At 49.8% G+C, this 18,858-nt stretch overlaps 1 protein-coding gene across 3 annotated transcripts in view; it reads right to left on the bottom strand.

Moving 5' to 3' along the window:
* The window catches only part of LOC121451518 (UV radiation resistance-associated protein), a 213,600-nt gene that overhangs the window by 169,979 nt on the left and 24,763 nt on the right, over positions 1-18,858 (bottom strand). For all 3 annotated transcript variants that reach the window (XM_041657127.1, XM_041657107.1, XM_041657116.1), the window contains 3 exons: positions 18,475-18,509; positions 10,716-10,877; positions 8,899-8,973 (listed from right to left, as the gene is read on the bottom strand). In XM_041657127.1, coding sequence (XP_041513061.1) covers positions 8,899-8,973; positions 10,716-10,877; positions 18,475-18,509 — 272 coding nt within the window. The remainder of the gene's footprint in view (positions 1-8,898; positions 8,974-10,715; positions 10,878-18,474; positions 18,510-18,858) is intronic.

The raw sequence follows: 18,858 nt of genomic DNA, 5'->3' as shown, positions 1-18,858 counted from the left end.
CCCAACCGTCTGTAACTCCAGCTGGGGAAATCCAATCCCTCTTCTTGCTTCCAGGGTCACCCACAAACACAAATGCATGCTTGTGCGTGCACACACACACATACACAAGAAACAAATAAATGTTTTAAAAATTCAGATACCATGTGTCAAGGAGAACAAAGTCCAGTGGAGCCTGAAGACAAGCACAAGAGCTTCACTGCGGGTCTGTCCAGGGTGATCATGAGTGTACTGCACACGGGCTTCCATGGCCAGTGAGCTTCAGACAGGTCTGTCCAGTGTGAGCATGAGTGTACTGCACACGGGCTTCTGTGGCCAGTGAGCTTCAGACAGGTCTGTCCAGGGTGATCATGAGTGTACTGCACACGGGCTTCTGTGGCCAGTGAGCTTCAGACAGGTCTGTCCAGTGTGAGCATGAGTGTGCCACACACGGGCTTCCGTGGCCAGTGAGCTTCAGACAGGTCTGTCCAGTGTGAGCATGAATGTGCCGCACACTGACTTCCCACGGCCAGTGAGCTTCAGACAGGTCTGTCCAGTGTGAGCATGAATGTGCCGTACACTGGCTTCCCACGGCCAGTGAGCTTCAGACAGGTCTGTCCAGTGTGAGCATGAGTGTGCCATACACTGGCTTCCCGTGGCAAGTGAGCTCTGCACAGCCGGGCCTCACCTAACTGCATGGAATAAGAGATCAGATTGGCAAGAGGAAGAAAACAAACAAAGTCTGGTGGCTTGCCCCACGAATGGGGAAGTGTCCTTTCTGCAGCGCAGTGTGATGTGGCCGGCTACCTGCTGGATCCACAGACAGTCCGTGTCCCATGTGCACATTTGCATGGACACTAATACACTTTCAAGTGCTGGCCAAGTTGAAACTGAGGAGAACTGCGAGTGTCCCTGCTAAGCGTCTGCAGGACGTGGACTCCTTCTGCCCGTGTTCTGATGAAGCCCAGATGCTAAGCTGTTAAAGCAGAGGGGGGACCTCTTCTCAGACACTGCGCTCAATATGGACATTCCCCTGCCCCCAATTTGGCCACAGTTTCAGACATGCTTTTCCTCTCTCTCTCTCTCTCTCAACGATGAGAAGCGCTGTGCAAGAAGGACAGCATTGTGAGCAAAGATACCAGAATCCTAAAATAAAAAATAGACTTTTCAAAGAACCTTCAGAGCAACAAGGAAGAGGTTCTTGTTCAGGGGGAACTTTCAAAGTAAAAGTCACCATGTAAACACTGTCACGGAGACAGCAGATTAAGAGCCTTGGAAGCTGCTTCGTGCAGAAGGACAGAGGTACCCTGGTGGAGAGGCGGCCCCCTGAGCGTGATGTCTGTGTTACAGCAGAGCGGAGACAGGGGTGTGACTCTAGTGAGCTTCATTCACTGATGGAAAATGTGCACCAGGCAGGGAAAACACTAAATCCTGAGACCATAAAAGTGACACAGAGGTGCCTGCCAGACAAGCCTGAGGACCTGAGTCAGTTTCTTCCAGGAACATAAAAGCCAGGCGCAACTGTGTGTGTTTGTAACTGGTTGTAGTGTGTGAGGCAGGAGAATCATTGCCAGCCTAGCCAAAATCAATGGGTTCTGGTTTCAGATGGTGGTGGTGATAGCGATGATGATCATGGTGATGATGGTGGTGATGGTGGTGATGATGGTGATGATGATGATGATGGTGGTGGTGAGGATGATGATGATGGTGGTGATGGTGATGGTGGTGATGATGGTGGTGGTGGTGATGATGATGGTGAGGATGATGATGATGATGATGGTGGTGGTGGTGGTGGTGGTGATGATGGTGATGATGATGATGGTGGTGGTGGTGGTGGTGATGATGGTGATGATGATGGTGATGGTGATGATGATGATGATGATGATGGTGGTGATGATGGTGATGATGGTGGTGATGATGGTGATGATGATGATGATGATGATGATGATGATGGTGGTGATGATGGTGATGATGGTGGTGGTGGTGGTGGTGGTGGTGGTGGTGGTGGTGGTGGTGATGATGGTGGTGATGATGGTGATGATGGTGGTGATGGTGATGATGGTGGTGGTGGTGGTGATGGTGATGATGGTGATGGTGATGGTGGTGGTGATGGTGATGATGATGGTGGTGGTGGTGATGATAATGATGGTGATGGTGATGATGGTGGTGGTGGTGGTGATGGTGATGATGGTGATGGTGATGGTGGTGGTGATGGTGATGATGATGGTGGTGGTGGTGATGGTGATGATGGTGATGATGGTGATGATGATGGTGATGATGATGATGATGGTGGTGGTGGTGGTGATGATGATGGTGGTGATGGTGATGATGGTGGTGATGGATGGTGGTGGTGGTGGTGGTGATGGTGATGATGGTGGTGATGGATGGTGGTGGTGGTGGTGGTGATGGTGATGATGGTGATGGTGGTGGTGATGATGATGATGGTGATGATGATGGTGATGGTGATGATGATGATGATGATGATGGTGGTGATGATGGTGATGATGGTGGTGGTGGTGGTGGTGGTGGTGGTGGTGATGGTGATGATGGTGATGGTGATGATGGTGATGATGGTGATGGTGGTGGTGGTGAGGATGATGATGATGATGGTGGTGGTGGTGGTGGTGATGATGGTGATGATGATGGTGGTGGTGGTGATGATGCAGAGAGCAGTGAAACAAGATAGTCACTGACCCCAGCTTCCATACCCATACATGGGTGTGAGCACAGACACATACATGCACACACACACATACACACATACACACACAACCTCAGCTGCAAGGAGCACATGCCTTAAAGAAAGAGAGAGTACACACAAAACGAAACCTACTATAACCCGAGAGAAGCCAGCAGAAGACGGGCAGAAGAGAAGGCAACAGTGTTAGCGAGCTCACTGGCATCATTGGTCAGACGAAGAGCCAGGGTAAGGGGGCCACCAGCTTGTAGAAGAACTTAAACTACACTGACTCATTCCAAATCTAATCTTAAAGGGAATAGCAAAACAAGCCCGGGACTTTAAACAAACAAAATGCTAAGCTCAGAGTCCCTGGGAGAACAAACCTCAAGCTGTTTCTGTTTATTTCTCAAGAATCTAAAACATCTCAAGGAAGAATCACACTTGGCTCTCCCTCTCCTGGCGTTAGGATTCTCAAAAGCTCAAAACCTGTGCTAAGAAGACAAGGGCCTCCAAACTCGTAGCAGGAAACGTGGCGTTTTCCCAGGTTATGTTCTGGCTTCAGGGAAGGCAGAGGATGGGGACCACACTGCAGCAGAGGATTTATAAATATAAATTACCGGATAAGACTGTTTTCCAAACATCTGTCAAAAAAGTTAATTTGATCCAAGAGAAAGGGGGAGTAGGGGAGCCAGAGGGAAGCCAAGCACAGTGCCTAATGGGTGTGACTTTAGTGGATCTGGGTGGATGCGCAGCATGAGCTCCCGTGTGCCTCCTCTTTAATAACACCTCAGTCTGTCCAGCAAGGCACTGGCAGTGGCCGATTCGCTGACCTGAGCGTTCGCCTCCCGTTCTCTCACGGCACAGCCAGTGTGAGACATGGGACTCTGGCACACTATCTGAGTGGGGAGGCGCGCAGATGCCACGTGGCCCAGTTCAGAAGCAGCGGTTTCTGAGTGAGTCAGACCAGAGCTCAAGCGGAGAGCCTGCTGCCCACCTACTAGCCGTGGCACCCTGAGTTCACAGTTTAATGTTTTCTCCCAAGGCACTGGGGACGGCTGTCCCACGACGCTGCTCCAGATTAAATGAAAATATGTACAGTGTCTGACATTACAGGTAGTCAAGGGTAGTTCAGAAACAAGCTTACCCCAGGTCTACATCAGCTCAGATACCACAACAGGTTAGAATAACACAGGCAGCAAACAAATAGCCCTGAAGATATCTGGTCAGTCTATATTTTTTCTACTGGGGTAGGAAGAAGTGATGACTGAGGAGAATATGCTGTTCCAACTTTTGGGGGACAGAGGTTCAGCAGGTAAGAACAGAGGACCCAGGTTTAATTCCCAGCACCCACATGGTGGCTCATAACCATCTATAACTCAAGTTCCAAGTGGTGCAATCACATGTAAGACATTCATATACAAAAAAAAGAAAAAGAAAACTTTTGCAGCTTTCCAAAGACCTGAGCAGAAATGATCCACTGCTCAGCTCCGTGTCACTCAAACACTGGCCGAGCTTGAGACAAGACCCTGACTTCTGCGTGCTCTACTGCGTGCGGCTGGGTGGACTGTGCTCGGCCATCGGGTTAGATCTACTGCCATGATGGCCAAGAGCAAACCTGTACTGTTCAGCTTCTCCAGCCCAGGTGCCAGTTACATGAAAACCTCTTCACTTACAGTTTCCAGCACCCCCTCGTGAAAACAAGGACACTCACCATTGTCCACTCCACTTCAGCTACTGTCAGCCAAAGACGACAGCGGGCATTGCTCACAGCCAAGGAAGTTAAGTGACAGGAGAAACGTCAAGAAGAAACAGAAAGGTGAGACATACCGCCATGTCACCTTTTCATGGTGACAGGCATGATGAAGAAAATAAAGACACTAACTCATCCTGTTATCCAGGCTTTTCTCTCTTATGGCTGCTGCTTACTGCACGCTTGGCAAACACATGCTCTGGACCTGGTGTTAGCTGTGTTCTCTAGACAAGGAAGACAGACCCGCCAATAGATTATAGCAAACTGGAACCCACAGAGGTCTGTCTATCCAAAGGCTTCTGAGGAGAAAACCTGCGCAGAGGAGGCTAAGACACAGAGTAAACCAAGTCACTGAACCTCTGCGCTTCAAATGCTAATAACCCTAGGCGAGCAGCCCCGCCCACCTCTGCAGCTGGTGCAAAGATGGAGCAAAATTGCTTTAAATCCATAGAGACTGAAGGGATGTGGAAGTATGTAGTGATTCTATTACATTACCTATAGATGTGCTAACCACATACAATGACAGCCGTGTCAGTTATCATTATAGAATGGATTCACTTGCATGGAGGCCAAAAGGCTCTCTGTGACCCAGTTACTAAAAAGTAAGGGCATTGGGCTAGATAATTCTAATGTTTTCTGCTTTTTTAAAAAAAGACAGGATCTTAGATGTAGCCCATGCTGGCTTTAAACTTGAGTTCTTTCTGCCTCAGCTTCCCAACACTGGGATACTGCCACACCCGGCTCCCTGCTGAGACCAGGGTGCATGCCGCCATGCCCGACTCCCGGCTGAGACCAGGGTGCATGCCACCACGCCCGACTCCCGGCTGAGACCAGGGTGCATGCCACCATGCCCAGCTCCCTGAGGCAAACTAGGATTTCCTGACTTTTGAGATGAGGCACCCAGAACTAAGAGAGGCTACGTGATTTGTGAAACTAACACTATTGGGGAACAAAGCTGGGATTACAAATCAGGGATCCTATATTTCAAAGATGGCATGCCTTTTAAAAAAATGTAAAATTTATTTGCCCGGGCCTCAATACAGATCTTGTTTTAGCCTGAGCCCCCCCAATGCCAGCTTCACCACCTACTCTAGATGGCCATTTAGACGCTTACATTTGTGAAACTCATCAGTAAGTTGCTATTTCAATCTATGTTTCTTTCATTTGAAAAATGTTGCTCCTTTTGACTTGAATTTCATTCCTGTTCCAATTTTCTTTTCACGAAAGTGAGATAGCAGCGCCACCTACTGGATCCCTATGGATATTGCTTCTGCAATTTTCAGTATGAGGGGAAAATAATCCCAGTCTCAATTTTTTGCAATTTGTCAAGGTCAGATAATACTCACCTGGGTAAAACTCAATGCCAAAAGTTACACTCAGTGGGTGGAGAGTACCACCCTCCCAAGATTTTAACTCTCAATACTATCTATGGTAGACCTAAGCGAAGCTGTTGCCTGCATTTGTTGACACAACATGCCTGGCATGGAAGAGGAACACCATGCTGATCAGAAGAGGTGGGAACGCCCATCATGGGGTTTAGAGCCTGGTGAGAGTCGGGTCCCCTGCCAGCCATGTCACAGACACGGTCATGTGTAATCCCAGTCAGCTGAGGATTGAAGTACAGACAGTTTCCTATGTTTACAATGTGAAAGCAAACCCAGTTTTCCCTCAGGTAGCATCAGTCAGCGTGGTGAAATCCACAGAAGTACGGCTCTGAAGCCACCCACAGTGGTAGTCGGCAGTCTCCCGATAGAACGGTTGCCAAAAGGAAACCCAGGCCCAGGGAGCAGACCTGCACACACTGCAGGGAAACCCTGCATGAGCATCTCAAAGGCTGCACAGGGGAGCAGACCTGCACACACTGCAGGGAAACCCTGCATGAGCATCTCAAAGGCTGCACCAGGGGAGCAGACCCGCACACACTGCAGGGAAACCCTGCATGAACATCTCAAAGGCTGCACCAGGGGAGCAGACCCGCACACACTACAGGGAAACCCTGCATGGGCATCTCAAAGGCTGCACCAGGGGAGCAAACCTGCACACACTATAGGGAAACCCTGCATGGGCATCTCAAAGGCTGCACCAGGGGAGCAAACCTGTACACACTACAGGGAAACCCTGCATGGGCATCTCAAAGGCTGCACCAGGGGAGCAAACCTGTACACACTACAGGGAAACCCTGCATGGGCATCTCAAAGGCTGCACCAGGGGAGCAAACCTGCACACACTACAGGGAAACCCTGCATGGGCATCTCAAAGGCTGCACCAGGGGAGCAGACCTGCACACACTACAGGGAAACCCTGCATGGGCATCTCAAAGGCTGCACACACATTGGCCAAGAGCCTTTTCTATTTCCCACTATCCCCAAAGCCATGCAGCAGCCTCTCTCCCACCACTCAACATTCAAGGAACCACAGTGTTCTCAGAGATGCCAGACTTTAAAGGTCTTCAATGATTTGCCAGCCTCATCTGCAGGACCCAAGCAGCTCAGCATGGACAACAATATTTTAATCAATGCGGTACAGACCGGGGTCTGAAATACATACTGTCTTGCCTCTTTAACTCAAAATATGAACGTCTGCTCATCTTTGCTTTACATTTTTTAATCTCACAACACTCAGTTTAAATGTTTGGGTGGTGAACAGAGAGATGGAGGGGAGAATCACTTTTACGATGATAAAGATTTTAATTATCATTTACTCAAAGATTTCTTAGTGTTGCTGTAAACACTCGCGTGCCACATGCTTGCCAAACACATGAAATTTTACCACACAACACTATCAGGAACAAAGTGGTACTCAAAAATGCCAGCAGAAGATTAAGCAAGGGATGGAACACTGGGTCACAGCTCATGGTTTGTGGTTTTCAAAGACGTTCCCTGAGGGAGCTGCCACGCTCTGGGAGGGAGAGTGGATGTCACTGCGCAGACAGCAGAGGCTGCACTGGGGTCCCAGAATCTCTGGTCCTGAAGGCTCAGCTGTTCACAAAGCCCTGTCACCTTAGCAGGTCAAGTGTTTCAAATGCAAACACAGCCACTTTGCTGTGGACTCTCTATTGCCCCCATATTACCACCACCAAGCCAACAAAGCCTTAATTTTTCTTTCCAGTCCTCCTTATCCCCTTTGCTAATGCGAAACTTCTAGTATTTATTTGAACGTGCACACGTGGTTCAAGTCCGCCTTTTTTACGTATTTGTTTTGAGACTGTATCTCACGTTGCTCAGGCTGTCCTCAAACTCCCTGTTTAGCTTGGAACTCCTTTTGGATCTTCTTGCCTCTGCTTCCCACCATGCCTGACTGGAATTCAGATTCTTCTACCAAATCACACAGCTTTTTACTATGTCTAGCCTCCCGTCAAACAAACTGCTGGCCTCGGAGACTCTCAACCTGTCCCCTTATATCTCACCACCGCGACATTTCGCCCCCTCTGGGGAAGCGGCAGTTGTTGGAATTTTTTATTCAGTCCACTGAGAACTGATTCTTTCAAAGACCATAACTTAAAATGTCACAATGATGTCTAAATTGTTTAAAAGCTTTTTAGGTTTCCCCTCTGCACACCCACAAACTGACGGCAGACTGTTCTTAGCGCAAAGACTACATCAGAGGTAACAACAGTCTGGTTTGACTTGGGGGGGGGGGCGGGGGGTTGTTATTTGTTTTGTTTTTTGAAAAACCCTGTTTAGCTTGGGCTGTCCTAGATCTGACTCTGCAGACCAGGCTGGCCTTTGGCTCCACCTACCTTGCCCCCTCCTCCCCTCACACTAGGACTACAGGCGTGTGTCACCACTGCCCAGCTCTGGTTTGATTGCTATTAAACCTTACTGTGGTGGTTAACCTGCACTGCCAACTTGATTGGACTTAGAACCTGCCTCCGCCTCTCCAGTGCCGGGATTAAAGGTGTGTCATTATGACCAGTGTAACACGGTTTCTTAGGCTTACTGAGAACGATGAAGCATGTAACTGGAGCACTTTAAGGAAACCATTCCATTTCTACAAAAGTCACCAATCTTGTTTTGGAGAAAGAAGAGCAGGAGTGGGGCTTGAGCCCAGGGCTCCCAGCGTGGTAGGTAAACCCCACACTGCTGAGCAACACCCCCAGCCAACTAGGCTTCCCGGGAGGCCTTGAACTCACTCTGAACCAGGGCAAGACCCTGTGACCCTCCTCCTGCTGCAGCCTTCTAAGTGGCCAGGATTGCAAGCCTCTGCCACCTTGTCCAGCTCACCCCTCTTTCTTAGTCTCCAAGGAATTAAGTAGAAGAAAAGAAAACAGCTAGCTTAGGTTTCCTTCAAGAGAACATAATCGGGATTTAGGGATGATTACTGGGAGGGTTGCGGGTCAGACAAAGCAAGTTCTCGGTCGAAAAGGCTTTCACCCTAAGTTCCCAAACAGGCTCACGGTGACACTTGAAACAGACCTCCCCAGGAGATCATCTTCCCAGGGGCAAGGCACCTACACGAAGCAAAGCTCAGGCCATTAGGAGAATCCTCTTACCTTATGTTCAAATGGGGCACCATAGTAGCCGTCGTTCAGCCCAAAAATGATTTCATTTTGGTTGCGAGCGTGAATCTAAGAAAGGAGGGAAACACACTAATTAGTTCTTATTGCAGAGGTCAGGGCAGGACAGCTGTAACTTCACCTGTTCCCATGCTGAAAAAACAGACTGGCTAGACCTAAACAAAGGAGAGCAAAGAAACCAGTGCTTGAGCAGAGGTCAGGTGAGCTAAGAGTGGAGCAGAGGCCAGGTGAGAGACAGCGGGGCAGGGGACAGGTGAGAGACAGCGGGGCAGGGGACAGGTGAGAGACAGCGGGGCAGGGGACAGGTGAGAGACAGCGGGGCAGGGGACAGGTGAGAGACAGCGGGGCAGGGGACAGGTGAGAGACAGCGGGGCAGGGGACAGGTGAGAGACAGCGGGGCAGGGGACAGGTGAGAGACAGCGGGGCAGGGGACAGGTGAGAGACAGCGGGGCAGGGGACAGGTGAGAGACAGCGGGGCAGGGGACAGGTGAGGGACAGCGGGGCAGGGGACAGGTGAGGGACAGCGGGGCAGGGGACAGGTGAGAGACAGCGGGGCAGGGGACAGGTGAGGGACAGAGGGGCAGGGGACAGGTGAGGGACAGCGGGGCAGGGGACAGGTGAGAGACAGCGGGGCAGGGGACAGGTGAGAGACAGCGGGGCAGGGGACAGGTGAGAGACAGCGGGGCAGGGGACAGGTGAGAGACAGCGGGGCAGGGGACAGGTGAGAGACAGCGGGGCAGGGGACAGGTGAGAGACAGCGGGGCAGGGGACAGGTGAGAGACAGCGGGGCAGGGGACAGGTGAGAGACAGCGGGGCAGGGGACAGGTGAGAGACAGCGGGGCAGGGGACAGGTGAGGGACAGCGGGGCAGGGGACAGGTGAGGGACAGCGGGGCAGGGGACAGGTGAGAGACAGCGGGGCAGGGGACAGGTGAGGGACAGAGGGGCAGGGGACAGGTGAGGGACAGCGGGGCAGGGGACAGGTGAGAGACAGCGGGGCAGGGGACAGGTGAGAGACAGCGGGGCAGGGGACAGGTGAGAGACAGCGGGGCAGGGGACAGGTGAGAGACAGCGGGGCAGGGGACAGGTGAGAGACAGCGGGGCAGGGGACAGGTGAGAGACAGCGGGGCAGGGGACAGGTGAGAGACAGCGGGGCAGGGGACAGGTGAGAGACAGCGGGGCAGGGGACAGGTGAGAGACAGCGGGGCAGGGGACAGGTGAGAGACAGCGGGGCAGGGGACAGGTGAGAGACAGCGGGGCAGGGGACAGGTGAGAGACAGCGGGGCAGGGGACAGGTGAGAGACAGCGGGGCAGGGGACAGGTGAGAGACAGCGGGGCAGGGGACAGGTGAGAGACAGCGGGGCAGGGGACAGGTGAGAGACAGCGGGGCAGGGGAGAGGTGAGGGACAGAGGGGCAGGGGACAGGTAGGAGACAGGTTTTTGTAACTCAGATGTAGCAATGTTAGTAACTTAAGTAGACACAGTACCACAAGCCTTGTTTTGTTGCTGGCCTGGTTCTGTTACCAGGCTCTGGCTAGGCCACAGCTCCCTGTATAGACCAGGCAGAACTCCAATTTGTGGCCTTCCTCCTGCCTGTTCCTCCTGAGTGCTGGGATTAGACACATGTCACCTTGCCTGGCAAGTAACCTCTTTTTTCATTGCACAAATTTAATTACTTTTCTTTTCTATTAATATCCATTATAACTGAAAATGTAGAGAGAAGAGAGTCAATAGAAAAGTTATTGACGAGTTAATTTGTAGAGGACAACCCTTGAAAGCTCATTCTGAAACTTACCTGTTGACCCAAGTACTTCAGCCCATCCAGGTAGACTTTCCACTCTATCAGCAGCTGGTAGGCGTCGTCCTTTCCACCCCAAATCTTCACCACAAAGCAAGACACAGATGTATCCAGGCGGTCCGGCATTATTCCAAAGTCAAGACTCCTCCACGTTGGATTCTGCAGATGGAAGTTAAGACACTGTAGATGGGAGTTAAGACTCCAGCTTCTTTACAAGAGTTTTGATTAGATGCCATATCATTTTGTTTTTTAAAATTCATAAGGCTTGGAGAGGTAACTCGGTGGTTGAGAGCAATGCTGCTCTTCCAGGCCCAAGTCTGACACAGCACCTCCAAGCCAACACACAACAGCCTGCAACTCTAATTCCAGGGCATCTGGGGCCCCTTCTGGCCTCTGCCAGCACCAGGCACACAAGTGCTATGCAGACAAACTTGCAGACAAAACACCCATATACTCAAAAAACTAAAAGCTGGCAGGATGACTCAGTTGGTAAGAGCATTTGCCCCAAGCCCCCAGAGCCCACATGAAGAAGGACAAGAGTCAGCTCCTGCAAGCTGTCCTTTGGCTTCTGCATGCGCCTGGCATGTTCAGACCCCTGCTCGCTGGCATATACAAAATAAAAGCTTGTTTTAAAGACAAAAGGTATTGCAGACAGACACAATCCTGCAACTCAGTACAGAGACAATGGCACCTCCGGATTTATCGGCTCTTCGCTCCCACTGACACGGTTTCCCGTGATACCGTCTCTCATTTATTCAACACACGCACGACACCAACACACGGGTACAGAGACACACAACTGGTCAACGTGCAAGGAATAAGAGTATGCAGAGCTCTCAGCTGGGACAACCGTAGGACAGCCCCTACCTCCAAGGCTCAGGAATTGTCGAGGAAGAAGGAGGGGGCGGACTGTAAGAGCCAAAGGTAGCGGACATCAGTACTGCCCAACACGTCAGGGCCACTGCACAGGTGAACTCGCAGCGCTGGGACTGCATGCACAAGACTGCACAAGAGCAAGCCAAATGCCAGCACAGGTGGGGGGAGTGGGGAGACGCCAAGTTCCACCCCCAGCTGAGGACTTAAGCCGCTGGCACCTGAGGTGGAAGGAGAATCAGCTTTCAAGGACAGGGAAGGAACTGGAGGAGAGGTAAAGAGGTGGGGCGGTCAAACCACGGTACGTGCACGCGTGAAACTCCCAAACCATGGAAAGGGGGCAGATAGAAGCAACGCCCACAGGACTCCAATTTAAATCTCCACTTAGAACAGCTGTTTCACTGGAGATACAGTCCAACAGCGCAGTGACTGCCTGGCAACGGCCCTGGGTTCAGTTCCCAGGGCCACAGACACTAGAATTGTGGCAAGTCCAGTGACAGAATTGTGCTAAGCTTACACAGCAGCACGTTCTTAAGACAACCAACTCTAAGAAGCAGGGAAGACATTCACATTTGTGGGAGCTTTGAATGCACAAACAGAATTTCAGCAGATTAAAGTCGGGAACTCCAGGTGACCAGAATGTGATACACCAGGGCTCAAAGGTGTGAGGCAGCAAGTGTGGGCAGGCAACCACGAGCGACTGCCCAGGAGTGGCAGGCCCCGGCTGGAGAGACTCGGGGGCACAAGGAAGGCCTGCAGGCCTGTGCTGCTGGTGAGGTGCCCAGGTTTCTCCTCACCGAGACACACTCACTACCACCCTGCTTAAGCTTCATCAAGTCCTGCCAGGTGACAGTGTTTCGGGTTTTGTAACTGAAGACTCTGAGGCGGTGGACTGTGGGATTTTGCATTGCAGCCTAGTTATGCACTTCCTACTGCACGAGGCTTCACTCTTTTCACTGACTGGGAGCTAAATGGCTACCCCTGCCAGTCCACCACCTGTGGTCTGCTGACCGCTGACCGATGCTAACTGCAGCCCACACTTCTGGTATCACCTCTGCAGAGCTCAGTGGTCGGCCAGCAATTGCTCAGACTTGTGTTCAAACACCTCAAGCCAGTCAGCCCTGCCAACTGAATGGTGATTACAAGAGACCACTGAGTGACGGGAGGGACAGCAGATATTAGACTAAAGTAACCTTACAGACAAGCCAGGGAGGAGATGGTCCTCGCCAGTAGCCTCAGCTCATCTAGAGCTTGAGAACTCTGCAGGAGAGTTCTGGGATAACTCTAGTTCTGGAGCCTGAGACTATGCTCATGCTTCCCTCTGCTGCCCTGTCCTCCCCTCTGCTCCCCTGTCCTCCCCTCTGCTCCCTCAGTCATCACCCTGACAACTGCTATCAGCTGTGGTCCATGTACTCTAACCATTGCACCTGGTTTAATCTACACAGATCACAGCACAAAGGAGGAAGAGCCGTGTGACAAACTAGAGTGTCTCTTAGTTTATGTATTCTAGAAATATCAGAACTAAAAAGGACCTCTGAACCCGACAAACTCAGGTTTTGAAACGAGGAAGCTGAGGCCTTCTCGGTTAACATTTCTCTGACCGCTAGACCTCAGGTCAAGCCTTCTCCTGCAGGGGTGCCCCCAGTGCTTGCCTCCTAACTGCCAGCCCTACACAGACAGACCCTCTGGAAAGCTGGGGAGTTTCTGCTACTGTTTCCCTCTCTTAGTGGCCTGGAGACACAGCCAGGATTCAAAGATTTGCTGAATAAACTAAACAATACATTCCATTCCAGGTACTATGCTAAAGAAGTCCTCATCAGTTTGAGGCCCCCACAAAAACCAATCTACTACAGAGGAAAGCACGGGTTAGGGTTCCTTTGGAAATGGTGGCTCATTTTCTTATCCGATGTGCATCGTGTTTTCAAAACGGGGAATAAGAACGACCCTGCTCACTCTCGCTTCTGGTAAAACTATCACTGGGAAGGGGCACGGTGAGCGGTGATACCCTAATGTCCATGTTCGTGCTTCCTTGGGAACCTGGGGGCCAGCACACAGCATCAGGCCTCCTCAAAGGCTGCGGTTTCTCCCAGAGGTTTCATGTCTCCTGCCATCCTAGTGCCAAGTCCCTACTAGCGACGTGAGCACACATTTCGACTCCTCTAACTCCAGAACCCTGGGTAAAGTAGGAGGAGAAGGAGGCCGGCCTCCATCCGAATCCTCCTGGTGTCTGCTGGGGAGTTCACAGTCACACCCCTTCTGAGACATAAGGCACCTGCCTTGTCAGTCTGACTCCTATTAGCCCTAAAAAAATGTGTGCCTGGTACCACTGTTACCACCTAGGGTGTTGCTAACTGTGTCTGTGTGGTATATAAACTGGGATGGGAAGAACAGCAAGGAACATCAAAAGGGGAACATCAAGAGAGTATAGAAGAATACGTGGGCCATGATAAAAAAGACTTATGTGAGTTAGTTTATTTACCCTCAGATATTGTTAGCCAGTTTCCGCCTGCTATAGCGATTCTTCTGAATCCTGAGAGACTTAAGGGGGTTAAACACCCCAACATAAGCCTCGGTAACACAGAGAAACGCATTCTTCTGTTCAACAGAGACGATCTTTAGACTCAGGGAATTGCAGCATGTACCAACAGTCTCACAAATATGCGGAACAAAGCAGAGCAGGCCACGTGTGGGCTGAGCCACGTAGGGGCTGAGCTAGGCAGAGTTGCTCTTCTATAGGAAGCCAGGAAAGGGGAGCTGTCCTGTTTGGGGTGTGTTAGTGACTGGAAGAAGACACAGGAGGAAACAACTGTACTCCTCTTTTTTTTGGTTTTTGTGTGTGTATGTGGGGCCGGGTGTTGTTCTTTGTTTGAGACGGCGTTTCTGTGTACCCTTGACTGTCCATTGTAGACCAGGCTGACCTCTGCCTCCCGAGCGCTGGTATTAGAGGAGGTGTGCACCACCAGGCTCTCTTCTTTGTTTGTCTGCATGTTTGTCTGCATGTTTGTTTGTTTGTAAGACAGTCTCACTACTCTCACAGACACCTTGAACTCAGAGACTTACTGGCATCTGCCTCCCAAGTGCCAGAATTAAAATTGGTGTACCACCACACCTGGCATAAAAGTAATGAAAAAAAATTTTTTTGGTTTTGTTTTATTTATAAGATTTTTAAATGGGAAAAAAGAAATCAACATCTTCTTTGCCTACTGTGATGTCAGTCCAAAGCCTGAAGGGCAGGAGCTGGCTTACACAGCCTGAAAAGGCAACCACATAACTCCCTATGAGATCACATCACAATAAACACATACATCATTCCAAATTCTCACTACCTGTATGACAAGGTGCTAGAAAAAGCATGAAGTAACCACCTTCCCCCAAAGTGAAAATGGAGACTGAGCAGAGGCACCTGAGGGGCCTGGCTGCATGGTGGGGAGGGTTTGATACGGAGCATCCTCAAATGCAGCATCTAAACAAAGACTGTCAATCTTCCCAACAGCCCTTCCTCTGTATGAGGAATCCCCTCGCTGGTACATGCAGACACAGATACAGCCCTTCCTCTGTATGAGGAATCCCCACGCTGGTACATGCAGACACAGATACAGCCCTTCCTCTGTATGAGGAATCCCCACGCTGGTACATGCAGACACAGACAGATACAGCCTGCCACCCATTCATGCTACTGCTCAATATTTTCATTGCCTGGATCCAGACAATCTTTAAATGTTTATGTAACATACATACCAGCCTGATGGCCAGGTAAAGCAGACTGTTCAAGTAGTAACATCAGCTGACTTAATCGATCTCCACTAAATATCAGGATTTATAGTCTTAAGAGTTCACTACTTTTTATCAAAGTTTATAAGTCAAAAGTCATTTTCAGCTATGCGTGGTGGTGCATGCTTTTAATCCCAGCACTCCTGAGACAGAGGCAGGTGGATCTCTCTTAGTTTGAGGCCAGCCTGGTCTACAGAATGAGTTCCAAGACAGCGAGGCCTACACAGAGAAATCCTGTCTCAAAACAAACAAACAAACACAAACAAAAAACCCAATTAACAAAAAAAAATCATTATGTATTACCAGCATGCATTTCTCTATCATTGTTTGATATCAAGATACACAGCCACAAGAAACTCAACCAAAAATGCATAAAAGCTGTACCAATGTCTTTAAAAACATACGTGAGATGTCTCACTAGAATTTATACTGACATACCACGAGCAGACTTCCTCTCTCTGCACTGAGATGGACCACACCGCAGCCTTGCTCTGTGCACTGAGATGGACCACACTGCAGCCTTGCTCTCTGCACTGAGATGGACCACACCGCAGCCTTTCTCTCTCTGCACTGAGATGGACCACACTGCAGCCTTGCTCTCTGCACTGAGATGGACCACACTGCAGCCTTTCTCTCTGCACTGAGATGGACCACACTGCAGCCTTGCTCTCTGCACTGAGATGGACCACACTGCAGCCTTTCTCTCTCTGCACTGAGATGGACCACACTGCAGCCTTGCTCTCTGCACTGAGATGGACCACACTGCAGCCTTGCTCTCTGCACTGAGATGGACCACACTGCAGCCTTTCTCTCTCTGCACTGAGATGGACCACACTGCAGCCTTTCTCTCTCTGCACTGAGATGGACCACACTGCAGCCTTTCTCTCTCTGCACTGAGATGGACCACACCGCAGCCTTTCTCTCTCTGCACTGAGATGGACCACACTGCAGCCTTGCTCTCTGCACTGAGATGGACCACACCACAGCCTTTACTGCGTCTTCTACCTGCCTTGCACTGTGACTGCATGTGCCAACCAGCTCAGTCTCCCGCCCACCTGTGCAGAGGAAGCTGGAAACCCCTGATGAAGGCACAGTTTAACTCAGGGTCACACTTCTGATGTGAGCAACATACAGGCAGCTCAAGTGTTAATTTATTCAGCCACGATTCAACTGAAGCGGAGGTGACTTGGAATGGCTCCCTGGGGCCAGGAACTCATAAAGAGGCATTTATACTGTGCAACTCCCTCCTCAACTGAAAACAACTCTAGTCACAAATCCAGTGATTGTTCTGGTAAGCTGGGCCTCGTGTTTTCTCTACAAATACAAGCTCTAAGCTTTGTTTATGCAACAGCAAGGCTCACTGGCCTCTAGGTGAAAGCCAAGCTGAGGGACGTGATGTGGGAGGCGTGGTTAGAGCCTAGGACCTTCAGTTTTACGTGTCATGGACTGTGCGGCTAACACCAAGTTCCCGGCCTGTTTCCTCACTAAGGAACAGGAATACGCCTAACTTTGAAGCGTTGGCTTCAGTGAGAAATAATGCATAGAACACAGCTAACCCGCTCTGAGATCACAGACGGCAGGTCACAGTGACACCTCGTTATTAAGGAAACCCAAGCAGAGCATTCCAAACGCCATCAGTTCTGTGAATAAATCAACTCCAGGGCATCCAGCCGGCCTTTCCCACTCCTTCTTCAGTGCTTCAGTCATTACCTACTCTGATGAGCTGTCAGTCACAGTAAGGACGCAGCCTCCACTTGAACCAAAAATCAGTAACAACAGAAATACTAATAACTTGGGGGAGGGGTGTCTAGCTGAAGCCAAAGGTAATTAAAGCAGAATTGCCACCCTTAGCTGTGATCCGCTGAAGGAATGTGACAAAGAAACCTGATTCTGACCTGGAGACACATTCCTATCCCTTACCTCTTCCTCCCCCTCCCTCCTCCCTTCCCTCCTCCCTCCTCCCCCTCCCTCTCCCTCCCGCCTCCACTGTTTGTTTTGTTTGTTTGTTTGGGGGAAACAGGGATGGGGGAGGATGAGAGCAAGGGAGAATGAGAATCAATGAAGTCCTAACGTACTTAACCACCAGGTGGCGGTCTTCAGAAAGCCCTGTGCTTCAAGCACACCCTTACAAGCAGCCGTAACTGCTCAGTTAACCATCCTGTTGGCACTGATAGTTTAGAATAGCTGCCTCAATAGCAAAGGAAAAAATTCTGGTATAGGATTTCTATCAACATTTAAATTTTTAAAACTATCAAGTGTTCACAATAACGTAATCAGAATCCTCATAAAAATGTAGTGAGTATAAATGAAAGCACAATATTGTAAAGCCAGCTAGAAGCTTTAGCCAATCGTGAGCATGTTCACAGGACTGCACACCGACACAGACTCCAGAAAGAAATGCATGCTCCACTAGAGATGCCCAGAACATTTACAGCACCAAACTAGAAGCCAAATATGGTCAGCAACAGGGGGAGAAATGGATTACCTATTACATTCATTCAGTAGAATACACACAAATAAATCAAATTCAGCACACAGGGTCAACCAATCGGGGCAACCAAGTTGGCAGATGAACTCCAGTCATTAGGGCTCTTACTACAATATTTCATCCATATGAAATTCAAAAACAGGTAAAAATATCAAGACTACTGTGCATACACACACACACACACACACACACTTTAAAATGAAAAGGTGGGATGCTTGGTTCTTGGTTGTTTTGCTTGTTTTTGGTGACAGGTTCTCATGGTCCTGCCCCTTCCTCCCACACCCTGGGATTATGGGCAGGTGGACCACGCCCAGGCAGGCCCTTCAGCTGTCTCACAGAACAAAACTTTTATCCCAAAGAAATAAGGTCCTATATACAAAGCCACGAAGTATTCTTGAATTTTGCCAAAATAAATACAGAATCAAAAATAGTCAGGCCCTTTATAAGAGGAAATGATGCAATTAAAGTTTTCAGCATTACAGTAGAATTCAGCAAGGACCGCACAACCGAGCAGATCCACCCGTTTGCCGTGACACAGGACCTGGGCCTCAGCTTACACCGCTCCCACTTCCTGAAACAGGGGTACAGGCTGCGTCACACGCACCTGTCAGAAAGCAAACTTACCAAGGAATTCTTAATCACTTCACTTCTATAAAATTCTGGAAAAAAAAAAAGAAAAAGAACAATAAGTGATAATGAAAGAAAACGAGGTCATTAAACCCTGCAAACCTCTGAAGATGCGTTCTAGTGCAGCAGCTAAAGCACCTTTAGGGGATCTAACCCTCTATTTTCTTTTTTAAATTTTTTTTTTTTTTTTTTGCATTTTGAGATAGGTGTGGCCCTGACTGTCTCGGATTTTGCTTTGTAAACCAGGCTGGCCTTGAACTCAGAGACCCTCCCTCTGACTCACCAGTTCTGGGATTAAAGGTGTGTGCCAGCACCACCCAGAGAAATCTTTGTTGTTTTTTTGTTTGTTTGTTTGTTTTTGGTGGGGAGGTTGGAGGGCTC

This window comes from Microtus oregoni, unplaced genomic scaffold, assembly GCF_018167655.1.
Source record: "Microtus oregoni isolate MIOR12 unplaced genomic scaffold, Mior012 000000F_ref0000247, whole genome shotgun sequence".
In the NCBI taxonomy this organism is placed as follows: Eukaryota; Metazoa; Chordata; class Mammalia; order Rodentia; family Cricetidae; genus Microtus; species Microtus oregoni.
This window is presented reverse-complemented; position numbering and strand designations above follow the sequence as displayed.